The following is a 22039-nucleotide window of genomic DNA, read 5'->3' as shown; positions in this document are numbered from 1 at the left end:
AATGTTGGAAAAGTGAAGTGCTGTGAATACTTTCCGGATGCATATTAATCAAAATATTTACCATGTTTGGTGCTTTTATTATTAAAAGCCTATTATTTATTTATTTATTTTTATTTATTTATTTATTTTTTACATTGTGAGCTAAGCTGCTTTACTAGACTTAATCAACAACACATCTGAACTGGTACTGATGTTATCCAGGGCTCTCACTGCGGTATTGTATCACTTCCTGTTCCGGAGCACAGCGGTGTTTTTCTGTATCTGTTAGCTGTTTAATCTGCGCAGTTAGATTGATCTAGTTATCTAGATTACGATTTGTTTCCCAGTGTAATCTTTACATGCCTTAACTAAAGCACTCCTTCTGCTGAATCACCTCTAAATTATTTACACATTATTCACTTTGCGTGTTTTTAGGAATCCGCTAGCTTAGCGTAGCTACTAGCTCTTAGCCGATTTAGCATGGCGGCTTCTCCTGTCTCTCCCGCACTTTTCTGCTCTGGGTGTGAAATGTTTAGTTATTCCTCGGCCTCCTTTAGCAGTAATGGTACTTGTAATAAGTGTAGCTTATTCGTAGCTTTGGAGGCCAGGCTGGGCGAATTGGAGACTCGGCTCCGCACCGTGGAAAATTCTACAGCTAGCCAGGCCCCTGTAGTCGGTGCGGACCAAGGTAGCTTAGCCGCCGTTAGTTACCCCCTGGCAGATCCCGAGCAGCCGGGAAAGCAGGCCGACTGGGTGACTGTGAGGAGGAAGCGTAGCCCTAAACAGAAGCCCCGTGTACACCGCCAACCCGTTCACATCTCTAACCGTTTTTCCCCACTCGACGACACACCCGCCGAGGATCAAACTCTGGTTATTGGCGACTCTGTTTTGAGAAATGTGAAGTTAGCGACACCAGCAACCATAGTCAATTGTCTTCCGGGGGCCAGAGCAGGCGACATTGAAGGAAATTTGAAACTGCTGGCTAAGGCTAAGCGTAAATTTGGTAAGATTGTAATTCACGTCGGCAGTAATGACACCTGGTTACGCCAATCGGAGGTCACTAAAATTAACATTAAATCGGTGTGTAACTTTGCAAAAACAATGTCGGACTCTGTAGTTTTCTCTGGGCCCCTCCCCAATCAGACCGGGAGTGACATGTTTAGCCGCATGTTCTCCTTGAATTGCTGGCTGTCTGTCTCTCCCCCTGCCATCCCCTCATTACCCCATCCCCGTAGAGACGGTGCCTGCTCCCAGACTACCAATAACCAGCAAAAATCTATTTAAGCATAAAAATTCAAAAAGAAAAAATAATATAGCACCTTCAACTGCACCACAGACTAAAACAGTTAAATGTGGTCTATTAAACATTAGGTCTCTCTCTTCTAAGTCCCTGTTGGTAAATGATATAATAATTGATCAACATATTGATTTATTCTGCCTAACAGAAACCTGGTTACAGCAGGATGAATATGTTAGTTTAAATGAGTCAACACCCCCGAGTCACACTAACTGTCAGGATGCTCGTAGCACGGGCCGGGGCGGAGGATTAGCAGCAATCTTCCATCCCAGCTTATTAATTAATCAAAAACCCAGACAGAGCTTTAATTCATTTGAAAGCTTGTCTCTTAGTCTTGTCCATCCAAATTGGAAGTCCCAAAAACCAGTTTTATTTGTTATTATCTATCGTCCACCTGGTCGTTACTGTGAGTTTCTCTGTGAATTTTCAGACCTTTTGTCTGACTTAGTGCTTAGCTCAGATAAGATAATTATAGTGGGCGATTTTAACATCCACACAGATGCTGAGAATGACAGCCTCAACACTGCATTTAATCTATTATTAGACTCTATTGGCTTTGCTCAAAAAGTAAATGAGTCCACCCACCACTTTAATCATATCTTAGATCTTGTTCTGACTTATGGTATGGAAATAGAAGACTTAACAGTATTCCCTGAAAACTCCCTTCTGTCTGATCATTTCTTAATAACATTTACATTTACTCTGATGGACTACCCAGCAGTGGGGAATAAGTTTCATTACACTAGAAGTCTTTCAGAAAGCGCTGTAACTAGGTTTAAGGATATGATTCCTTCTTTATGTTCTCTAATGCCATATATCAACACAGTGCAGAGTAGCTACCTAAACTCTGTAAGGGAGATAGAGTATCTCGTCAATAGTTTTACATCCTCATTGAAGACAACTTTGGATGCTGTAGCTCCTCTGAAAAAGAGAGCTTTAAATCAGAAGTGTCTGACTCCGTGGTATAACTCTCAAACTCGTAGCTTAAAGCAGATAACCCGTAAGTTGGAGAGGAAATGGCGTCTCACTAATTTAGAAGATCTTCACTTAGCCTGGAAAAAGAGTCTGTTGCTCTATAAAAAAGCCCTCCATAAAGCTAGGACATCTTTCTACTCATCACTAATTGAAGAAAATAAGAACAACCCCAGGTTTCTTTTCAGCACTGTAGCCAGGCTGACAAAGAGTCAGAGCTCTATTGAGCTGAGTATTCCATTATCTTTAACTAGTAATGACTTCATGACTTTCTTTGCTAACAAAATTTTAACTATCAGAGAAAAAATTACTCATAACCATCCCAAAGACGTATCGTTATCTTTGGCTGCTTTCAGTGATGCCGGTATTTGGTTAGACTCTTTCTCTCCGATTGTTCTGTCTGAGTTATTTTCATTAGTTACTTCATCCAAACCATCAACATGTTTATTAGACCCCATTCCTACCAGGCTGCTCAAGGAAGCCCTACCATTATTTAATGCTTCGATCTTAAATATGATCAATCTATCTTTGTTAGTTGGCTATGTACCACAGGCTTTTAAGGTGGCAGTAATTAAACCATTACTTAAAAAAGCCATCACTTGACACAGCTATCTTAGCTAATTATAGGCCAATCTCCAACCTTCCTTTTCTCTCAAAAATTCTTGAAAGGGTAGTTGTAAAACAGCTAACTGATCATCTGCAGAGGAATGGTCTATTTGAAGAGTTTCAGTCAGGTTTTAGAATTCATCATAGTACAGAAACAGCATTAGTGAAGGTTACAAATGATCTTCTTATGGCCTCGGACAGTGGACTCATCTCTGTGCTTGTTCTGTTAGACCTCAGTGCTGCTTTTACTGTTGACCATAAAATTTTATTACAGAGATTAGAGCATGCCATAGGTATTAAAGGCACTGCGCTGCGGTGGTTTGAATCATATTTGTCTAATAGATTACAATTTGTTCATGTAAATGAGGAATCTTCTTCACAGACTAAAGTTAATTATGGAGTTCCACAAGGTTCTGTGCTAGGACCAATTTTATTCACTTTATACATGCTTCCCTTAGGCAGTATTATTAGACGGTATTGCTTAAATTTTCATTGTTACGCAGATGATACCCAGCTTTATCTATCCATGAAGCCAGAGGACACACACCAATTAGCTAAACTGCAGGATTGTCTTACAGACATAAAGACATGGATGACCTCTAATTTCCTGCTTTTAAACTCAGATAAAACTGAAGTTATTGTACTTGGCCCCACAAATCTTAGAAACATGGTGTCTAACCAGATCCTTACTCTGGATGGCATTACCCTGACCTCTAGTAATACTGTGAGAAATCTTGGAGTCATTTTTGATCAGGATATGTCATTCAAAGCGCATATTAAACAAATATGTAGGACTGCTTTTTTGCATTTACGCAATATCTCTAAAATCAGAAAGGTCTTGTCTCAGAGTGATGCTGAAAAACTAATTCATGCATTTATTTCCTCTAGGCTGGACTATTGTAATTCATTATTATCAGGTTGTCCTAAAAGTTCCCTAAAAAGCCTTCAGTTAATTCAAAATGCTGCAGCTAGAGTACTGACGGGGACTAGAAGGAGAGAGCATATCTCACCCATATTGGCCTCTCTTCATTGGCTTCCTGTTAATTCTAGAATAGAATTTAAAATTCTTCTTCTTACTTATAAGGTTTTGAATAATCAGGTCCCATCTTATCTTAGGGACCTTGTAGTACCATATCACCCCAATAGAGCGCTTCGCTCTCAGACTGCAGGCTTACTTGTAGTTCCTAGGGTTTGTAAGAGTAGAATGGGAGGCAGAGCCTTCAGCTTTCAGGCTCCTCTCCTGTGGAACCAGCTCCCAATTCAGATCAGGGAGACAGACACCCTCTCTACTTTTAAGATTAGGCTTAAAACTTTCCTTTTTGCTAAAGCTTATAGTTAGGGCTGGATCAGGTGACCCTGAACCATCCCTTAGTTATGCTGCTATAGACGTAGACTGCTGGGGGGTTCCCATGATGCACTGTTTCTTTCTCTTTTTGCTCTGTATGCACCACTCTGCATTTAATCATTAGTGATCGATCTCTGCTCCCCTCCAGAGCATGTCTTTTTCCTGGTTCTCTCCCTCAGCCCCAACCAGTCCCAGCAGAAGACTGCCCCTCCCTGAGCCTGGTTCTGCTGGAGGTTTCTTCCTGTTAAAAGGGAGTTTTTCCTTCCCACTGTAGCCAAGTGCTTGCTCACAGGGGGTCGTTTTGACCGTTGGGGTTTTACATAATTATTGTATGGCCTTGCCTTACAATATAAAGCGCCTTGGGGCAACTGTTTGTTGTGATTTGGCGCTATATAAAAAAATTGATTGATTGATTGATCCAGTGAGAAAAATGTACATTATGATACAAAATAAGTCACAAAGTTGCAAACAGAGTTACAGTGACACTTCTAGTTTGATATAATTACCAAACTAATGAGGTAACCGAAAGGTATTGCATGAGACTTTGATTATTTTTTGAATTACTTTTTGTAATGGCATGAAAATGGAAGTTGCATGTAAATTTTGTTTCATGTAGCCTGCAGCTAGTTTCACTGTGTAAAGCTCGCCTAACAGCACAAACGTCAAACCCAAAAGACTGTTTCACATTTAACAGTGTGAAGGCAGAAAAAGTTTTATTTATGAAGGTAATTCATTTTACCTTTGGATGCCACATTCGCTTTCATGAATGTAGCATCCAGTTTGCTGTTCTTGTTTCTTGGAATGTCTAGTTTTCGACAGCACTGTCAACATGTGGATTCAGCATTATGAATTTACTGTATACATGCTCGAGTCATGTCGCTCAGATGTTGATTACATGACTTTGTCTGGTAGGACTCAGGACAGCCTATACCCATCGTGGTTGAAAGCTGCATTCGATACATCAATCTGTACGGTAGGTTCTTTGTCTTTCCTCTATGAATGGAATATTTATCGACACCTGACACGTAGGTAAAGATGAGCATTCCTGCTGTGTACATGTATTTGATATGTTTGCATATGTCTTTCATTGATGTCAAATCAATTCTTTCAGCCACCAGGTGATGGTGCCATAGCAACCAAAATGTATTTCAGATGTGACTTAGTGCTCTAGTAGGTGCTTTTCTAGTTTGCTTACGTACCGTATTTTCCAGAGTATAAGTCATGCCGAATTATAAGTTGCACATGTTCAAAAAATTATTATGAAGTGGAAAAAAATGTACAGAAGTCACACTGGAGTAGAAGTCACATTTTTCTGTATGTGGAACTCAATTTGTAACACAGCGTTTCCCTGGGGATAAGTTTAACAATGTACAGGACCTCAGTACAGCACATGTGCACACCACATCCTGTGCTGTTACTTAACATAAGGATTATTAAAGTCCAAAAATAAGCAAGCTGGACAAATAAATGTGCTTTGGACAACACATTGGATATTACTTGATAGCATTTGGTAAAAGACATCGTCAGATGGACATGGATTGCACTGAAGTATAAAAGTTGCAGGACCACCCAAACTCGAAAACAAAAAGTGACTTGTACACCAGAAAATATGTTACATGGAATAAACGTAACCAGAGTCTTTCACCAAAACACATTAAATTCTTCACACATTCCTCCCACATACACATCAGTGCCAACAAATTTAGTAGCAGGAGCAATTTGGGATTGAGTGTCTTGTTCAAGGACAGTAGCTGTCAAGAAGAGAACTGCCCCCCTGTGGTTACCAGACAAGCTGTTCTACCATCTGAGCCTCGGTGGTTTTCTCTCTAATGGATGTGTGCATTCTGCCATTTTTGTTTAAAGTTTGGGCTGCAGCAGTTTTGTCAGGAAATACTTGATGTCTATGTTATTTAATTTTATAGAGCTAAATGGAGTGTGAAAAGAATGCTTTCACATCCTGTTCCACTCACACAGTCACAGTTTTGAGTTACGCCTCAGCACTCCTGTTCAGCAATCACTCTGATGACATTCATTGTTGCATAGATTTTTCTTTAATTAACATGGACATTCCTACACACTACCACTGCCACATCAATCCCAAAAGTAACTTTGTTTTTTGTTTTGTTTGTTTGTTTTTTTTTTTTGTGTGCGCCCCTTGCCGGATTGTTAATAGAAGCTGGATGGAAAATTATCACCTGCACACGAACGGCTAATGAATTAACAAGTTAGTAGCTAAACATAAACATACTGCCCTCTATTATATGTGGACCAAGGCGGGACAAAATATATGTTCTAATCCAGTTACATTTTTTCCGTAAATCAAATCTGATTGGTTAATCGTGTGAGATTTCAGACCTTATAATATCGAGTGTACGGTCACAAAATATTCGACCCTTTCACATTTAATGTATTACTCCGCACAATGACTGGCTGTGTGGCGCTGCTACGCAGATGTCAATAATGGCGCTGTTAGCTGAGAGCGAGAGAAAGTCACGTACCGACGATGATGCCAAAATGGGTGAATTTAAGATACCATACGAAAGTATTGATGTGGATTCTGATACAGAATTACCGTTTCGCATTTGATGGATTTTCACATTTGATGAATTACTCCACGCCCTGACCGCTGTTGGAGCGACACTGCCTCACGGTAAACCTCGCAGACCAAATTACCTACAGGAAAATAAACCATGCAAACGATGGAATTGGATTAGAATGGGAATAACCCCCTTGTGTCTGATGATTTGCAGATGTTCATGATGGATTTGTGACCGTATAACCAGCATGAACATCTGCAAATCATCAGACACAACAGGGTTATTCTCAAATTATAACGAGAGTAAAACTGGACTTGAAAAATAGATAGAACATGTGACTGGGGATGAGATTCCAATGTTTTGTTGGTACTGCAAATTACTGACAGCAAATTCCAAACCCTGTTCAGAATATTTCAACACCTTTGTAAAATCTGTGTTTCCAAACATGATTCTGGAGTCTATATTGAAAGGAAGACATCAAGTTCGGTGTTTCATATGGCCGTGTCACAACTGTTTTAAAACTTTCCAGTTTCTTACCCCCTTTGGTGGTGAAATGTCTGATTAAACACGAATGAATGAACTAAGATTGCAATTGCATGATGTCCTGTGCAAAATGTCCATTTTCACACCATTGTGCATACTCAGTCATGCTACCGTATACTAATATTTATGATCAGTGCATTCTTTTTAAATTATTTGCTTGTTTGGATATACTGTGAGGAATAGAAATTATGGTTGATTATTCATGCATGTGTCTCAATTGTGGATTTGATTTGATATTATGCTGTTGTTTCTGTTGTGTCTGTCCACAGGTCTTCAGCAGCAAGGTATATTTCGAGTTCCGGGATCCCAGGTCGAAGTCAATGACATTAAAAATGCATTTGAAAGAGGTTCGTCCCAGTGTGGAGCCAATCTCCTACAGATTGTTTTTAAATTGCATTTGTACCTCTAAAGCCACAGACTGTCCCGTAGGCCTCTAAAGTGCACATAAAGAGCCCCTGTATCACATGTAGCGCTGTAATGGGCGCGTAAACCATGTTAGATGGAATACACAGAGGACGGTCTCTTGGATTAATACAAATGAGGAAACTGACTGCACTCTGAGTGCCCATTAAACGCCTCTCGGCTTCAAATTTGCTTTAAAAGCAACTTTATCAGTGATGTTTTGCATGAAAGACTTATAAGAGTTACTAATGAGTGGATTAAATGTTTGGTGCAATCACAGGAGAGGACCCACTGGTGAACGATCAGACTGATCATGACATCAACTCTGTGGCAGGCGTTCTGAAACTTTACTTCAGAGGGTTGGAAAATCCTCTCTTCCCCAAAGAACGGTTTCTTGACCTCATATCCACCACCAGTGAGTACAAAAAAAGCAACATTGTTTTTATTTGCATATCTTGCTATTACTGATCATATCTTTGTTTAATGTCATGATGCATTTGTTTTTTTAGAGCTCGACTCTGGTGCAGAACGAGCTCATCACCTGCAGCAGATTACTGGGACTCTCCCGCGGCCTGTGATCATCGTCATGCGATACGTGTTTGCATTTCTAAATCAGTAAGTGCTGTTGCAACACATTTAATATTACAGATACTACAAGTGGCATAAAACAAGGCCACAAGACTGGTTCTTGGTTGGTCTCCAAGAATAAGTGTTGTAGAAATGCATGAACGTCTCTCCTGGTTGAGGGTTCAGGATAGGCTATCTGCTAATGTACTTATATATTTTCATAAAATTATTAACACTCAGACTCTAAATTTCTTTATAATAATAATATAACTTACCATCATTCATGTAAGACTCGAGGGGCGAATAGTGGTCGGATTACGTTACCCTTACCTAAGTCTGACTGTGAAGAGGACAGTATTTTATAGATCAGTTGCACATTGGGACACTCTTCCTGGGGAGATTTGTGACATTAAAAGTAAGGCTGGTTTTAAATTGAGACTAAGAATATATTTGTCATCATCTTAATATCATATAGGCCCAGTGTATTTGATTGAGTGAGATTAACCCATCAAATTATATATGATTTGTGTGTTTTCTGTATTCTTTATTTGTAAATTTTATTTAAAAATATGTATTTTATGAGCCTTGTGCTGCACAACAGTAGATGAAGGCACAAACCATTCGGGGTTTTCACATATCCCATAATCCCTTGCACGCCAGAGAGTCGCTGCAGTCAAAACAACATAGAGAATCCACATGAGGACAATTGTAAATGAATATTATACTACCAAAATGTAATTTTTTATGCTTTTCATCATGTTAATAAGAGACTGCTGCATGATACCCTGAGAAACTTGCTAAAACAATTATAACAAATAATCCGTGTCTGCTACATTTAATCTGCGTGGAATTTAATAAGCGCAAACCGAATTTCAGACTTATTATACATATTAGTCTGGAACAAAGAAGACAAACAGTGTTGTAAAGAACAATAATCAAGACGTTAAAGAGCAAACTTCACTTTCCCCCAGAACGACATGATCAGGAAGCGAGCGTAGCTCACAGCAGCTCCCATTGAAAATAACGGGGAGACAGCCTGTGATTCTCGCATGTTTACATAAAATAAACGTAATAACAACGTGTAAAAACCCAGAGAATATATTCACGAGAGTTTTAGGCACAATATAAAAATAGTTTTATACTGCGATGTTAATGGTGTTGTCTGTGTGCAGCGGTTAAAGTGCAGCGTGATCAGAGCGTCTCAATGCAGTTCTCAGTGTTACTGAGATCTCGCAGCGTGGCGACCTCAACAAAGCCACAAACTGTTGTCGTAAAAAGCAATAAAAAGCCACAAACCGATGGTAGACGAACATAGATAAAGAGGAGTAGAAGCCGCATTGGTGGCTGAGGCGCAAGAAATGCGGCCGCCATCTTGGACTGGTCACCGTAGTGATTCTATCACAAGGCACAGTGAAGGTTTGATTTTATAATCTTATTTTCTTTTTTAATCTTTCTAACGTAAAGCACCCCCCAGAAATTGAAAGGTTTTAGCCATGTTCATGCTTCACCGAAGTATTTACTCAAAAAAAGTCTGAAGGACCAAAATGACATGGTGAGATGCTGAAGAGCTTCGCTTGTCATGTCCGCGACATATACATATTATGAACTGATATTGTAATGTTTGCCTTTGTATTTTATTGTCTGGACCCCAGGAAGACTAGCTGAAGTTTTGGCGTCAGCTAATGGGGATCCTTTTAAATAAACAAATAAACAGCTACCATTGGTAGGATTTAGAGTTGTTACTTAGCATATATAGAATGTAGTACATTTATAGCCCTTTACTCATTAGTGTATAATTTATTTGACAATCAACTGATGTGTTTTCATAAACTCAGAATGAGGCCTTCATATCTACATTGGAGTGGGCCACTTCATGGAGGCCGCCAAGTTGATGCAGCATCCCAAAAGCGGCATACTTACGCTATCTTCCACATTTTGCAGAACACTCATTTTTGTGAAATGGAGTGTCATACGTACATATTGCTTATCACAAGATAAGACAAGGGACCATGATACCAAAGAAGTAACGACATGAAGGGAAACAAAATTGTGACTGGCAGCGACACAATGCAAGCTGCAGCCTGGCCTCTAGATGGCATGACAGAGGACACACTGTAGCTTTAAGTGTTGCACTGATACAGTGAGATTTAGTGCATATTTCTTTGCAGTCTGTCGCAGTACAGTGATGAGAACATGATGGACCCCTACAACCTGGCTATTTGCTTTGGCCCCACTCTGATGCCCATACCAGACGACCAGGACCCTGTGGTCTGCCAGGCGCATGTTAATGAGGTCATCAAAACAGTCATCATTCATCATGAGCTTATCTTCCCCAGCCAGCGTGATTTGGATGGACCTGTGTATGAAAAATGCATGGCTGGAGGGGAGGAGTACTGGTGCGTACAAAGCATGGTAGACAAAACTTTTGTCATGCCCCGTCCAGTTCCAGGCTTCAGCCCTTACTTTTCCTCTTTATTTAGTTCTGTTCCTTTTGCCCCAGCCTTGTTTTATTAATTGCCTTCTTCATCATGTGTTTATTCTATGTTCTATTTTTGCTTTGGCACATTCTTCTGTTACTTTTATACTTCAGCCATGTTCCAGTTCCGTTCTAGTTTTGTTCTATCAGTCTGTGTTTTCATGGTTTATCATTTGGTTATTGTTTGCCTATTGTTTTTGCTGTTCTCATTTCTATTATGTAGTACTGTTATGCCAGGTTTTGTTATCACTTAGTTTCTGTTTTTCTTATAGTTTTGTCTGTCTGTTCCACTTGGTTTTGTCACAATGTGTTATTTCCCATGATTCTGTTTATCATGTTCTGGTATGCTTTTCATTCCTGATCAAGTTTAGATTTGTGCTCATGTTTTCTTTGTATGATCTCTACTTGTCATGTCCAGTTTCATTGTTATCACAGTCTCTTCTCTTCACCGCTCACTTGCACCTGCCTGTTATTCTCTCTTTGTCTGCACTCCTCTCAGGTCTCTAAGTTGTCATGTCCAGTTTCATTGTTATCACAGTCTCTTTCTGATCACTCATGTTCCACACCTGCACTTTGTCATCACTGTTGGCCACGCCCCATTCATCTGTCATTTACTTGCCCATTTGTCACCGCCTTTCTGCATCTCTTTTGCCTCTTAGTTGTCACCTGACCACGCCCCCTTCCAGGCCCTTCCTCCTCCACGTGCACCTCATTATCTTATTAACACCTGTTCTTATTTAAACTGCTTCAGTTCACTTCCTCCCTGCTCGTTTGTTGATTCATTAGTTTCACCTGCACTTTGTTTCAGTCCTGTTTTGCCAAGCCGTGTTTTTTTACTCTGCTCTGTGTACCGGATCCTGCCATTTTGCCTCAGCCCTGACAACTCTGTTTGCTCGTGTACTGACCTTGCTTGTTTTTGACCACGTCCTCTGTCTTGTCCCTGCCCGGTACTTTTGCTCCGCGGACTGCCTTCCTGTTACTGAACCCAGGTCTGAATTAAACCATTCTTTACGCATACGTCCTGTGGTGAGCCTGCATTTGTGTCCAGCCTCTGTCTGTGTCTCGCCTCCGCTCAGTCCTGTCAACTTTTTCTTCTTTTTTTTTGTGCTTCTACCAAATTTTAGACTAATTCATCTCAGTCATCTCTCAAAAACCATCATCATTTGTGCACAAAGCAATTATATTTTAGCGTTTTATTTCTGTACAGTAACACTATTGAACACTAAAAGAAGAAATGAGACGGAGCTGTTTTCTTGATCCCTTAAAATTGATCTTTGATCAGTGTGACCGCTTCTAAAATTTTGCCAAAATCAGTTTAGAAATCGTACCCGCATCATAATTGTTTTGTCCTTGACCTTGTATTCCATATGAATAGGATACTAATTTCACTCAGTTTTACACACACACATCTATCTATCTAATTTGCATAAAACTGCATATCTTGTGCATGTTTGGATTAGAACCAGTTGAAATATTTTGTGAACAAATTAACACTTGTAGAGAACAATATCATTCTTTTGAGTTGTACTTTCTTGTGTTTTTGGATGGTTCTTTGAGAGGATTCATTCAGTTGTACAATGACATGGAAAGTGGAGACACTGTTAAATTAAGTCTTCCAGTTAAATGATAGAATAGTCTGGGCTCATTCTTACTGAGGTTACAGCGAGTGAGTTGTATGTGAAACAACATATTAATTATCTTTCTTTGTCACTGTGAAATGTGAACTGTCAAATAAGCTTTTTAAAATACCTTTATAATTCACAGATGTCTTTCAGTGTGTTCTGTAGTCTTTCAAGGTTTGGCCATTTTTAAAGGAAATGCGGTTCACCAGCTTCTCTTAAACACCACCACATTTCTAGTTATGCACTTTACAAGAACAGCTGCTGTCATTTTCTGCTTCTTTATTAAAATTTTGATCAGCTTGTAAATGTCCAAATGATGACAAAATTACAGGACCTGCTAAAATGTAGCTAAATATCCCAGCATGTGGTCAAATGTGAACTATTTAATGAAAAATAGCTGGGCGGGTGAAGGTAGGACAGAAAGACGGCATCATTCATTCAGAGCAGAGGACAAGGCCCAACTGTCCACCAGATTTCACTGAAATCCATTCAAGATATCTTTCTGACAATCAAACTAACAGACAAATCAACAAAAACAGCCTCACTGAGAGGTAAATAGCAATTTAGAGCATTTGGTCTAGTTTTGTTTACTGTATTGATCAGAGCTGAGGATTTATGAGCTTGTCTTGTTTTTGATGTGATTTGTATTGATTCAGTGAGAGTCCTCACAGTGAGCCGGGGGCCCTTGACGAGGTAGACAACGGTACGGGGCCTAACACTAGCGATGAAGGTGAGCTACTCCCTGCAGCAGTCACCATACGTACTGACAGAGGAAACGTTCAGAACCTCATACTGCCACTGTTTTTGTGATGCAGAAGTGGAGACGATTGAGGCCATAGCAAAGTTTGACTATGTGGGCCGAAGTCCTCGAGAGCTTTCCTTTAAGAAGGGTGCGTCTCTATTACTCTACCTGCGAGCCTCTGAGGACTGGTGGGAGGGCCGACATAATGGTGTGGACGGGCTGATCCCACATCAGTACATCGTGGTGCAGGATATGTAAGTGAGGTGACGTTGTGCAGAGTGTTTTATGTGCACCTGAGTTCTTCATTCATTTTTGTCATTGACAGAATGACAGCAGCCCCTCCTGTAGCCTCTCCATGCGCTCGCCCCCACACACTTAAAAAAAAAAACAACAAAAAGCCCTGTTGCTTTTATTGGAAAATAAAATAAACGTAGCCAGAATAATTCTGTAAAAAATACAGTAAAAATGTGCAAATACCTCAGTGAACAACCTGCACATTTTAAGATATAAAGCAATTGTAATTTATCAATTAAAAAAAAATTTTTAAACCAGTAAATCCAACAGCATGTACGTATATATACATACAGTGCATCCAGAAAGTATTCAAAGCACTTCGCTTTTTCCACATTTTGTTATGTTACAGCTTTTTCCAAAATGGTGTAAATTTACTTTTTGTCCTGTGAACTGTGGCATCTTCTAAGGTTCCGCAGTTGAGGAGCTTCTCTGGATGACCACCTCTCTGTACTCGGGCCAGAACGTCCACCTCTCCATCTACAAATTGCAGAGGATAAAACATTAAAGTGTCAAACTTATTTCCATTGTGTTCCTAAATACAAAAGAAATTAAAAGCATATGTCCAGATCATGCAGCAGAGGAGCTGCCTGACTCGTTCGACCACTTAAAAAAAACGCTGTTCCTCTCCGATCATCTCTGCTATTTTGCCGTGCTCTCAGTGCAGCTCGTGCGTGTCTCCCACGAGAAAAGTCAGATCATTTTTTGCTCCAAATCACTCACAATGTAGTTTCATCCATCGTCAACCCCTCACAAAGTTCTCTCAGGATTCTCACGTTATGAGTTGAGGAGACTACATTCAGAGGGCTTTGCAATACCTGAAACTGCTCTGTGAGTATGTGGTAAGGACCTTTGTCACCTCGCCAACTATGAACTGTTCAAAATTCATGTGCAACACTTGTAACGCTCTGTGATTCACGTGAAGGGAGAGCAACACCCAGCAAACATTGCGGTAATGGTGAATTCCCTCACAAATGCCATTTGCAAGCTTTAGCAGCCCAGTGAAATAGTACCCTTACTGTTTGCACCACTGCACTGTCTCACAATAAGGACTACTCTGAAAATATAATTAATTGAATAGCATATTGCCATAGTAACATATTTGTACTATGTATGTTAATAAGAACACTTCTGAAAAAATTGTGTATGTTTAGAATTGAGTATGCAATATCAATAGGATCAAATTGATTTTGGAGTTCATTACACCATGTGACGCAAGCGGTTAGTGTGGTTGCTTCCCCAACACAATGTCCCCAGTTCAAGGTGGCTTTTACCCCATTCTACTTTTGCAAAATTTTTTTTTTTGAAAATAAGTTTTATACTGTAAAATTCACATCATTTTCTGTCAAGGTATTTACATTTTTTTACAGTGCAGCTGTGGTTTGATTACTTTCAATAAAGCTAAAAAATGCTAAGCCCCATATTTGATGAAGTTATCTTAAATTAAATGTAATTCAATTCTAGTTAGGCATAGTAATACCTGTCTATTAATAAGTGAGTTTTTCATTTGTAAAAATCAAATATGGGTGTACTAAGTGAACAGTGTGATTATTACAGATTACTGTGTCTGCTTTAAAATGTTTGAATGAAAAGCTGATGAATTTTTCATGAGGACAGAAGCTTTTAACCTGTCTGTCAGGGATGACGCCTTCTCGGACAACGTTCAGAGGACCGACGCTGAGGTCAGCAGTGGGCCGCACCACGACGTTCGACTCTTGTCCAGAAATGACCATCAGTCTCCTTGTGAACAGAGTACCGAGCACCGCTTTGGAGGGGCGATGGGAAGGTGACATTAACCTAATATCAGGAGATTCAGGACATGTGCGCACACAGTGTGAACATGCAACAGGCTACTGAAATTTAGCTCAAAGCCCTGTTGTCACTTTCACGGGTACTATTATTAATAATAGTGGTAATAGTGGTAGGCAATATGATGTTTGACCTCAATGACTTTGATCTTCACCCAGATGATACACTTATGCCAAATCGTGACTGGGGAATTCTGGAATCCTCCTGAGTATGTGCCACATTCAGTCTAAACTGTATTGAAAACCAAATGTTTTGACCTTTTCCAAAATAATTTTGTTTAATAGAAATTTCACAGCCAACCAAGGTTGCCCGTGATGAAGCTTCATCAACATACAGATTTTGAGCTTTAGCTGCAGTAATCTTGACCCCAATGATTGGCCTTTGGCAAATTTGACCTTGCCTGGGCAATTCCAGAACTCACCTAAATGTGTTCTACATTTGGTGCAAATTGGAGTGAAATTTTCTAGTTTTGACCTGTGACCCGAATGAACTTGACCATCACCCAAATGATTGACCTTTGACTGACCATGCCAGGGCAAGTGTTTGCCTCATTTGGTCCAAACCAGGTTGAAAATCAAATTCTGTTACCTTGCCTTTCGTCAAAATGAATTTTTATATTACTCGCACACATTCTGATTATGTGTAAATTTAAGTCATGCTTCCTTTTGTTAGACCGTGCTGGGGAATTGCAGAACCTACCCCCATATCTGTGCTAAATTCTAAATTGGAGTGAAAAAAAGAATTTTGAGCCTTGACCCCAATGATTGAAACCTTGGTAGATTTGATGTCACCCCAGGAATTCCAGAACCCATGTACATATGTTTGCAAGGTTTAGTGGACATTGGGGTGAAAATCATATTTTTTGGCCCTAATGACATTGACCTTTGCCAAAAACAAACCCTTTAAGGGCAATTTTGGGGTTAGTTGTCATCTCCACATCAAATTTAGTGCAAATCAGACAAGGAACCTGAGAGGAGCAGAGGAGCAAACAGTCAGATAAACCAAAATTTTGACCTTTGTTCCAAATGACCTTTACCTTTGCTAAAACAAACCCCTTAAGGGTACTTCTGGGGTCAACCTACATACACTCAGCACATTTGGTGAAAATTGTCTCAAGCACCTTGGCAGATTAGTGGAACAAATCACCAAACACACAAAGGTTTTTCAAATTATGGTATGATACATGCAGGAAGCTCACGATTGTCTTTTCATTGGAAAACCTTTGAAGGTGTACAGTAGGTGCGTGTTCATGATGAACCTCAATATTACTTCAATGGGCCATGATGTTAAGTTGTAACCATGGCAGGATTTTCAATATGTGTCCGTCAACATCACTGGAAGGTTTTCAGCTGTGCTAAAGTTGTGCTATGGTTGTTTTTGCACTTATTCATTCTATGTTTTTATTCTATGTTGTGTTTTTACCTTGTCTTACTTTTGTACTTTTACGTTTTATGGATTGGTATTATTTTTTGCTGTGTCCGTTATAGCTATTATGGGCTGAGAAAGCAACGTTGTATTTTTAAATGCATATGATAATAAATTGAAACTTGAACATCTGTTGCGTTTCATCATCAAACCATGTTCAAGTTCATGCCAACCGTGATCTTCACACTTTGGTTTATCACAATTCTAGGCCGTGGGCTTCCAAATCCATTAAAGTATGGGGTTTAAACACAGAACAACAATTAAGATTAAGCATATTAAACTTGAATTCTGCTTTTCTCAGGGTAAGAATCCGTTCAGACGGAGCTGCACTTCCACGCCAGAGGAATGGCGCCGACAATCACAGCCCCATCAGAGCCCCGGAGCAGCCCCCTAGAGTTATGCCCCGCCCCTGCAGCCCTCACAAAATAGTTGTTAGCCGTGGCCCAGCAGAGAGTCCAGAGAAACGACGACTCACCACGTTTAGCAGCCCTGGTTGCATCAACCATCCTGACAGGAAGGCCTTTGCTGATGCCTACTCTCAGCGATCCTCTCCAAGCACCACCCGGCACGCCAGTTTAGGAGACCACAAAACCTTTGAGGCTGAGGCACTTGCTGAGGTGACTTACCAACAGCACACAATATTTATTAGCTTTGTTTAAAAATTTTATTCAGTTAATTTATATAGTGCAAAATCATAACATGCCACCTCACAAAGGTAAGGTCTAACCTTACCAACCCCCCGTGAGCAAGCACATAGGCAACAGTTGTTGTTGTTTGGCTTTTGGCTGCTCCTGTTTGTTGTGGGTCACCACAGCGGATGCGGCACAGATCCACATTGGGATTTGGCAAGTTTTATGCCAGATGCCTTTCCTGATGCAAATCCAGTTTTGTCTGGAGAAACACACGCAGCCCTCTTCTTCTGAAGATGGCCCCCATTCAAGTGCTAACCAGGACCCACTCTGTTTGGCTTCTGAGATCTGACACAATCTGGCTGACACAGAGCAGGCTGGCTACGAAGAACATAGGCAACAGTGGTAAGGAAAACATAAAGGAAGAAACCTCACGCAGACCAGACTCGGGGTGGGGGGGAGGACCAATGGCTCAGGCCACAACAATAACAAAGATGAAATAAACAGAGAACAGCGTAGAATTTTCAAACATGCAAACAAGAATAGAAAATAAAAACAAAGTCAAGTTCTCGTCCAAAACCTTCTTCAGATAGGCTGCGTCCTCAGACAGAGGAAGGAAGGCCCTCCAGAGAAGGCCTTCTCCATTCATTTGCAGATGAATCCAATGACCACACCTCAAACAGAGGAAGAAGAGGGCAGAATTAATCAGCCCAAACTAACAACTCTCAGAACACTATTTCTCAGCGGTAAGATAAACAGGATCACAGACAGGATACTAATGTGTTTTCCAGCAGCTAACCCTTTGCTTCAGTCACACTCCCAGTATTTAGATACTATGATGAGACTGAAGTGCATTGATAGTAAAATTAGGATGTGCAAAAAGTAGTGAAGTGCAATACTAATATCTTACTCTTATGAAAAAGAGATCAGATGAGTCTTTAACATGGACTTCAGGTTCTCCAGAGAGCCAGACTGTTGTATCTTAGCAGTCAAATCGTTCCACAGAACAAATGCACGTTTTTAAAAAAAAAAAGCTCTGTGGCCTGCTGACTTCTTTTTAACCTTTGGAACGCGCAATAATCCTGCATCCTGAGAATGCAAAGGACAGGCCAGTACCTAATGTTTAATTAGATTGGCCATATAGGGAGGATGCGAGTCCATGTGAGTAACAAAACCTTCAAACCTGACCTCACACTGAGAGGAAGCCAGAGAAGGGAGGCCACGTTTGAGGTAATATGGTCAAACTTTATTCTCCTAATCAGAACTGTACCAGCAGCATTCTAAACCAGTTGAAGACCTCTGATGCTGGACTGCAGTAAGCCATAAAATAGGATATTATCGTGCTCCAATCTGGAAGAGACCAATCAATGTCTCTGTATCAGCCACCGATAGAATAGGTCGAATCTTCTTAATTATGGAGGTGATAGAAAGGGTTTTTAGTTTTAATGAATTCATCAAATTTATATAATTTTTTAAAAAAATGTAATAAACCTTCTGTAAAAATCTGTTTTTTTTCCTTGTTTTTTTAGGACATAGAGAAAACAATGAATACCGCATTACATGAATTGCGTGAGCTGGAGAGACAGAATGTTGCTAAGCATGCACCTGACGTTGTTCTGGACACCCTGGAGCCGCTCAAGCTCCCCAGCGGATCGCAGGAGCCACCTGGAAGTCCTCTGCATACCATGGTGATCAGAGATCCAGATGCGGCTCAACGACGGAGCAGCAGCAGCTCCTCCTCTGAGACCATGACCACTTTTAAGCCGGCTCTGGCAGCACGCAGACCGAGTGCACCTCTACGGCCACCTCCAGCTAGACCGGTCCGACCTGCTCCTGTTATAGGACAGGGGCAAGGACCACATCGTTCCAGCAGCTCCAGCTCCTCTGGTCTGGGCAGTCCGAGCATCATGTCCACTGATAGGGTTTTCCCTCAAGCACCGTCCCCCTCGCCTTCCACCTCTTCCTCATCCTCAGACAAACAAAGTAACATATAGCTCCACACAGCCGCAACTGTTTGAAGAACACTGGACCAATGCAGCCTGACACCTCTTCTTGCCAGCAGGACAAACATCCACTCGTCAAATATGGTACATGAATATTTTATTGATCACTAGTCTTTTTTTCCAGTTTAGGATCATTACTGCTGGTTTCTGACAGCTTCCTGCCAACACAGTGACTTATTTTTGGACAAGTCAGTGTACTGTATTATGATACGTTACACAGAAATAGGAATGAACCATGCTGGATTAAAAAAAAAAGGATGCACTGGAAAATACTACTTGCGTAGTAACTTCTGCCAATTAAGACACAGCTTTGAAATATTATTCAGCTATGATGGTGCACTTAAAACAGCTCATTGCATTCAGCCTGTGCAGGTGGTCTGCAGTCCGTTAAAATGTCTTGTCCAACATTTATAACAGAAAATCTCATAAATGTCTGAAAAGCCCATAACATTTTGATATAAGCCTAATATACTGTATATACAATTACAGTATCATACACACTATGTGACATACATGAATTCCCCCAAGCACAAAACTAAAAGTGTTGTTAAATACACTTATGCTGCATTCATGACAGGTTGTGAAGATGAAAATTACAAGCTCCAACTTGAACAAAATTATTTTAACGTGTGTTCAGGTTGGAGTTTTTGTAAGTGCCCTGTGACATCTTGACGATTTAGCCAGCATATGCTGACCGTATTAAAAACACTGGCATACGGCAGTGTATGTCTAATAAATTATGCAGGTGTCACACCTTGACGATTTTGCCAGCCAGGGTTCTAGCAAGGACCATTTTATTGCTGGGTAAATTATGTGATCGCAGCTCATAGCTTCGGGGGCTGCGAAGATAAAGTGGTTTTATACCACTTTATTGGCAAGCCCTATTTTAACTAATTTTGAGTGGTTTTAGATGCATTGAAAGCAAGCATAATAAACAAAAAATATATATTGATGTAATATTTGTAAGATAAAAGTTATTTTTTTTCCATGTTTCTGTCAAAGTCTAAGTTAATAAATTAAATAATGTTGAAAATGTTAAAACCACATTAATATTTAATGGACACAGCATTTACTCTTCTTCAAAAATGACCATAGTTTTTAATTCAGTGAAGCAGGCAGTTTTTTGGTCATCCTGACAGTTTTGTTGTTTGTTTGTTTTCAACATTTTTGAGTGGGATTGTATGACATTTATTTTTAAAACATATAACACCTAATTGCCTTGTTTGGGCAAGAGCTGAACCTGGACCTATTTGTCCTTCCTCCTCTCTCTCTCTGTGTTTCTCTCCCTCCCCCTCCCTCTGTTGTTTTTCATACTCTGAGCTTTTTGGAAACACGAAGCCTTTCAACTGTAAAATAAACTTTAGAATTCTGACTATATCATATACGGACACAAAAGGACCTCTGGATTAAGGTCGGATTTTCATGGCAGGTTAATTTTTTTTCTCTTCAGTTCAGAGCGGAGCAGAGATGCTGTTTTCAGCTGTTGCCCTTCACAACTCTGTGGCCACAGAATGCACTGACTCTCTGATCTCTGCTGTTTGCAATTTGATATGAAGAAAATGAGAAATATATTATTACTTTAATTATTGGTTTAAAATAGCAACTATGACTATAAGCTTGAAATATGATCAAATTGGTACATTTTTAGCAACATTCCAGTTCATTTTTCAGAAATTCTGTGCTGGGTGGAACAGCCAATTTGAACTCTAGAACCGAGTGGAAATTTGCGGTACTGGGTGGCGCCGCCCACCGTGGCTAGAACCCTGTAGTCAGCATATGCTGACAGCCCCGTTTACACCAAGCGATCTTGTACGGCGTGGTGCAGGTCACAACAGTTAGTCTCCCTTGGTTTGCGTTTCTTCCGCTGGCACAACCCTTTTGTTTGGCAAATGGAACACTTAAATATTGGCGAGTACGTCATCGAGCACGCGTAAGTTGTCACGCACCATCTCTTCTTCGCACGGAGGCGAAACAGATTAACATTATTTTATTTTTGTCTTGGTGGGTCATGGGATTTATTTTCATCGTGTGCAGACTGTTGAAGAATAGTCTGAGCTAAACGCTGAATGTGAATGAGTGAGGCGCTGTGACAGTTTCAACTTTTAAAATAAATTGTCTTGTCACGCAAAGTGCGTGTTGTGGGCTGATTATTCCCCCCGGCCCGGTCTGATCAGTCCCCCTGCCTGGTTCAGGCTCTGAAACACACGGGAGCAGAAAAACCACAGAGGGACTTCTTTTAAACCACTACCTTTCTTCCGCCATGACAAGAAACTGCATTTTCAGACATTGTTTTCCAAAATCAGGACGCTTTATGCGGATACGTTTTCGGTAAGCTGTGATGATGAATCTGACTGAAACGACGTAACAGGTAATCTTAATTTACTCCGTGTGTGAATAGTTTTAATATTTGAAACTGTCTGGTTGCATGAGGACTGCAGCTTTCAGCCAATCAATGGACAGAGTTAATGGACATATTTCTACTTAGGAGTAACTTACAAGAAACGTGTGTCAACAATCGCATAACTTACCTACAACTTATATCCCGCATGTGCAGAATGTATGAGTCATACACCGGCATAGATACTCGCCGTATTTTGCCGTATATCAGCGTGCTTCAGTGTGTTAATTTATACAAAACGTACCCATAACTTATTAGACATATGCCAGTTTTTTTTAATACAGTCGGCATACGCTGGCTAAATCAAGGTGTGACGGAGGTGTAAGGAAATTCAGGCAAAACCTCTGTTCAGATCATCCAACTTGACGTCATAACTTCAGTCATCGCATCCTCTGT

General features: G+C 40.3%; 1 protein-coding gene and 1 long non-coding RNA gene across 5 annotated transcripts in view; one reads left to right on the top strand and one right to left on the bottom strand.

Annotated features, from left to right (window-relative positions):
- Window positions 1-19679, top strand: part of LOC117506774 (SLIT-ROBO Rho GTPase-activating protein 3-like) — a 142266-nt gene extending 122587 nt beyond the window's left edge. For 3 of the 4 annotated variants that reach the window (XM_034166374.1, XM_034166373.1, XM_034166370.1), the window contains 10 exons: window positions 5112-5172; window positions 7549-7626; window positions 7962-8096; window positions 8191-8296; window positions 10417-10644; window positions 13003-13076; window positions 13162-13342; window positions 15019-15165; window positions 16915-17230; window positions 18772-19679. In XM_034166374.1, the coding sequence (XP_034022265.1) occupies window positions 5112-5172; window positions 7549-7626; window positions 7962-8096; window positions 8191-8296; window positions 10417-10644; window positions 13003-13076; window positions 13162-13342; window positions 15019-15165; window positions 16915-17230; window positions 18772-19236 (1791 nt within the window). In that variant the 3' untranslated portion in view covers window positions 19237-19679. The remainder of the gene's footprint in view (window positions 1-5111; window positions 5173-7548; window positions 7627-7961; window positions 8097-8190; window positions 8297-10416; window positions 10645-13002; window positions 13077-13161; window positions 13343-15018; window positions 15166-16914; window positions 17231-18771) is intronic. The other variant, XM_034166372.1, reaches the window with a different exon arrangement.
- LOC117506775 lies at window positions 8792-9960 on the bottom strand. Its single transcript, XR_004559544.1, has 2 exons — window positions 9856-9960; window positions 8792-8832 (listed from the first exon to the last, which is right to left on the bottom strand). It is a non-coding gene; the product is annotated as an uncharacterized LOC117506775 (long non-coding RNA).
- Window positions 19680-22039: the final 2360 nt, after the last annotated feature.

Source organism: Thalassophryne amazonica, chromosome 3 (assembly GCF_902500255.1).
Source record: "Thalassophryne amazonica chromosome 3, fThaAma1.1, whole genome shotgun sequence".
Classification (NCBI taxonomy): Eukaryota; Metazoa; Chordata; class Actinopteri; order Batrachoidiformes; family Batrachoididae; genus Thalassophryne; species Thalassophryne amazonica.
The sequence above is the reverse complement of the archived record's forward strand: the minus strand, read 5'-3'. Positions and strand labels throughout refer to the sequence as shown.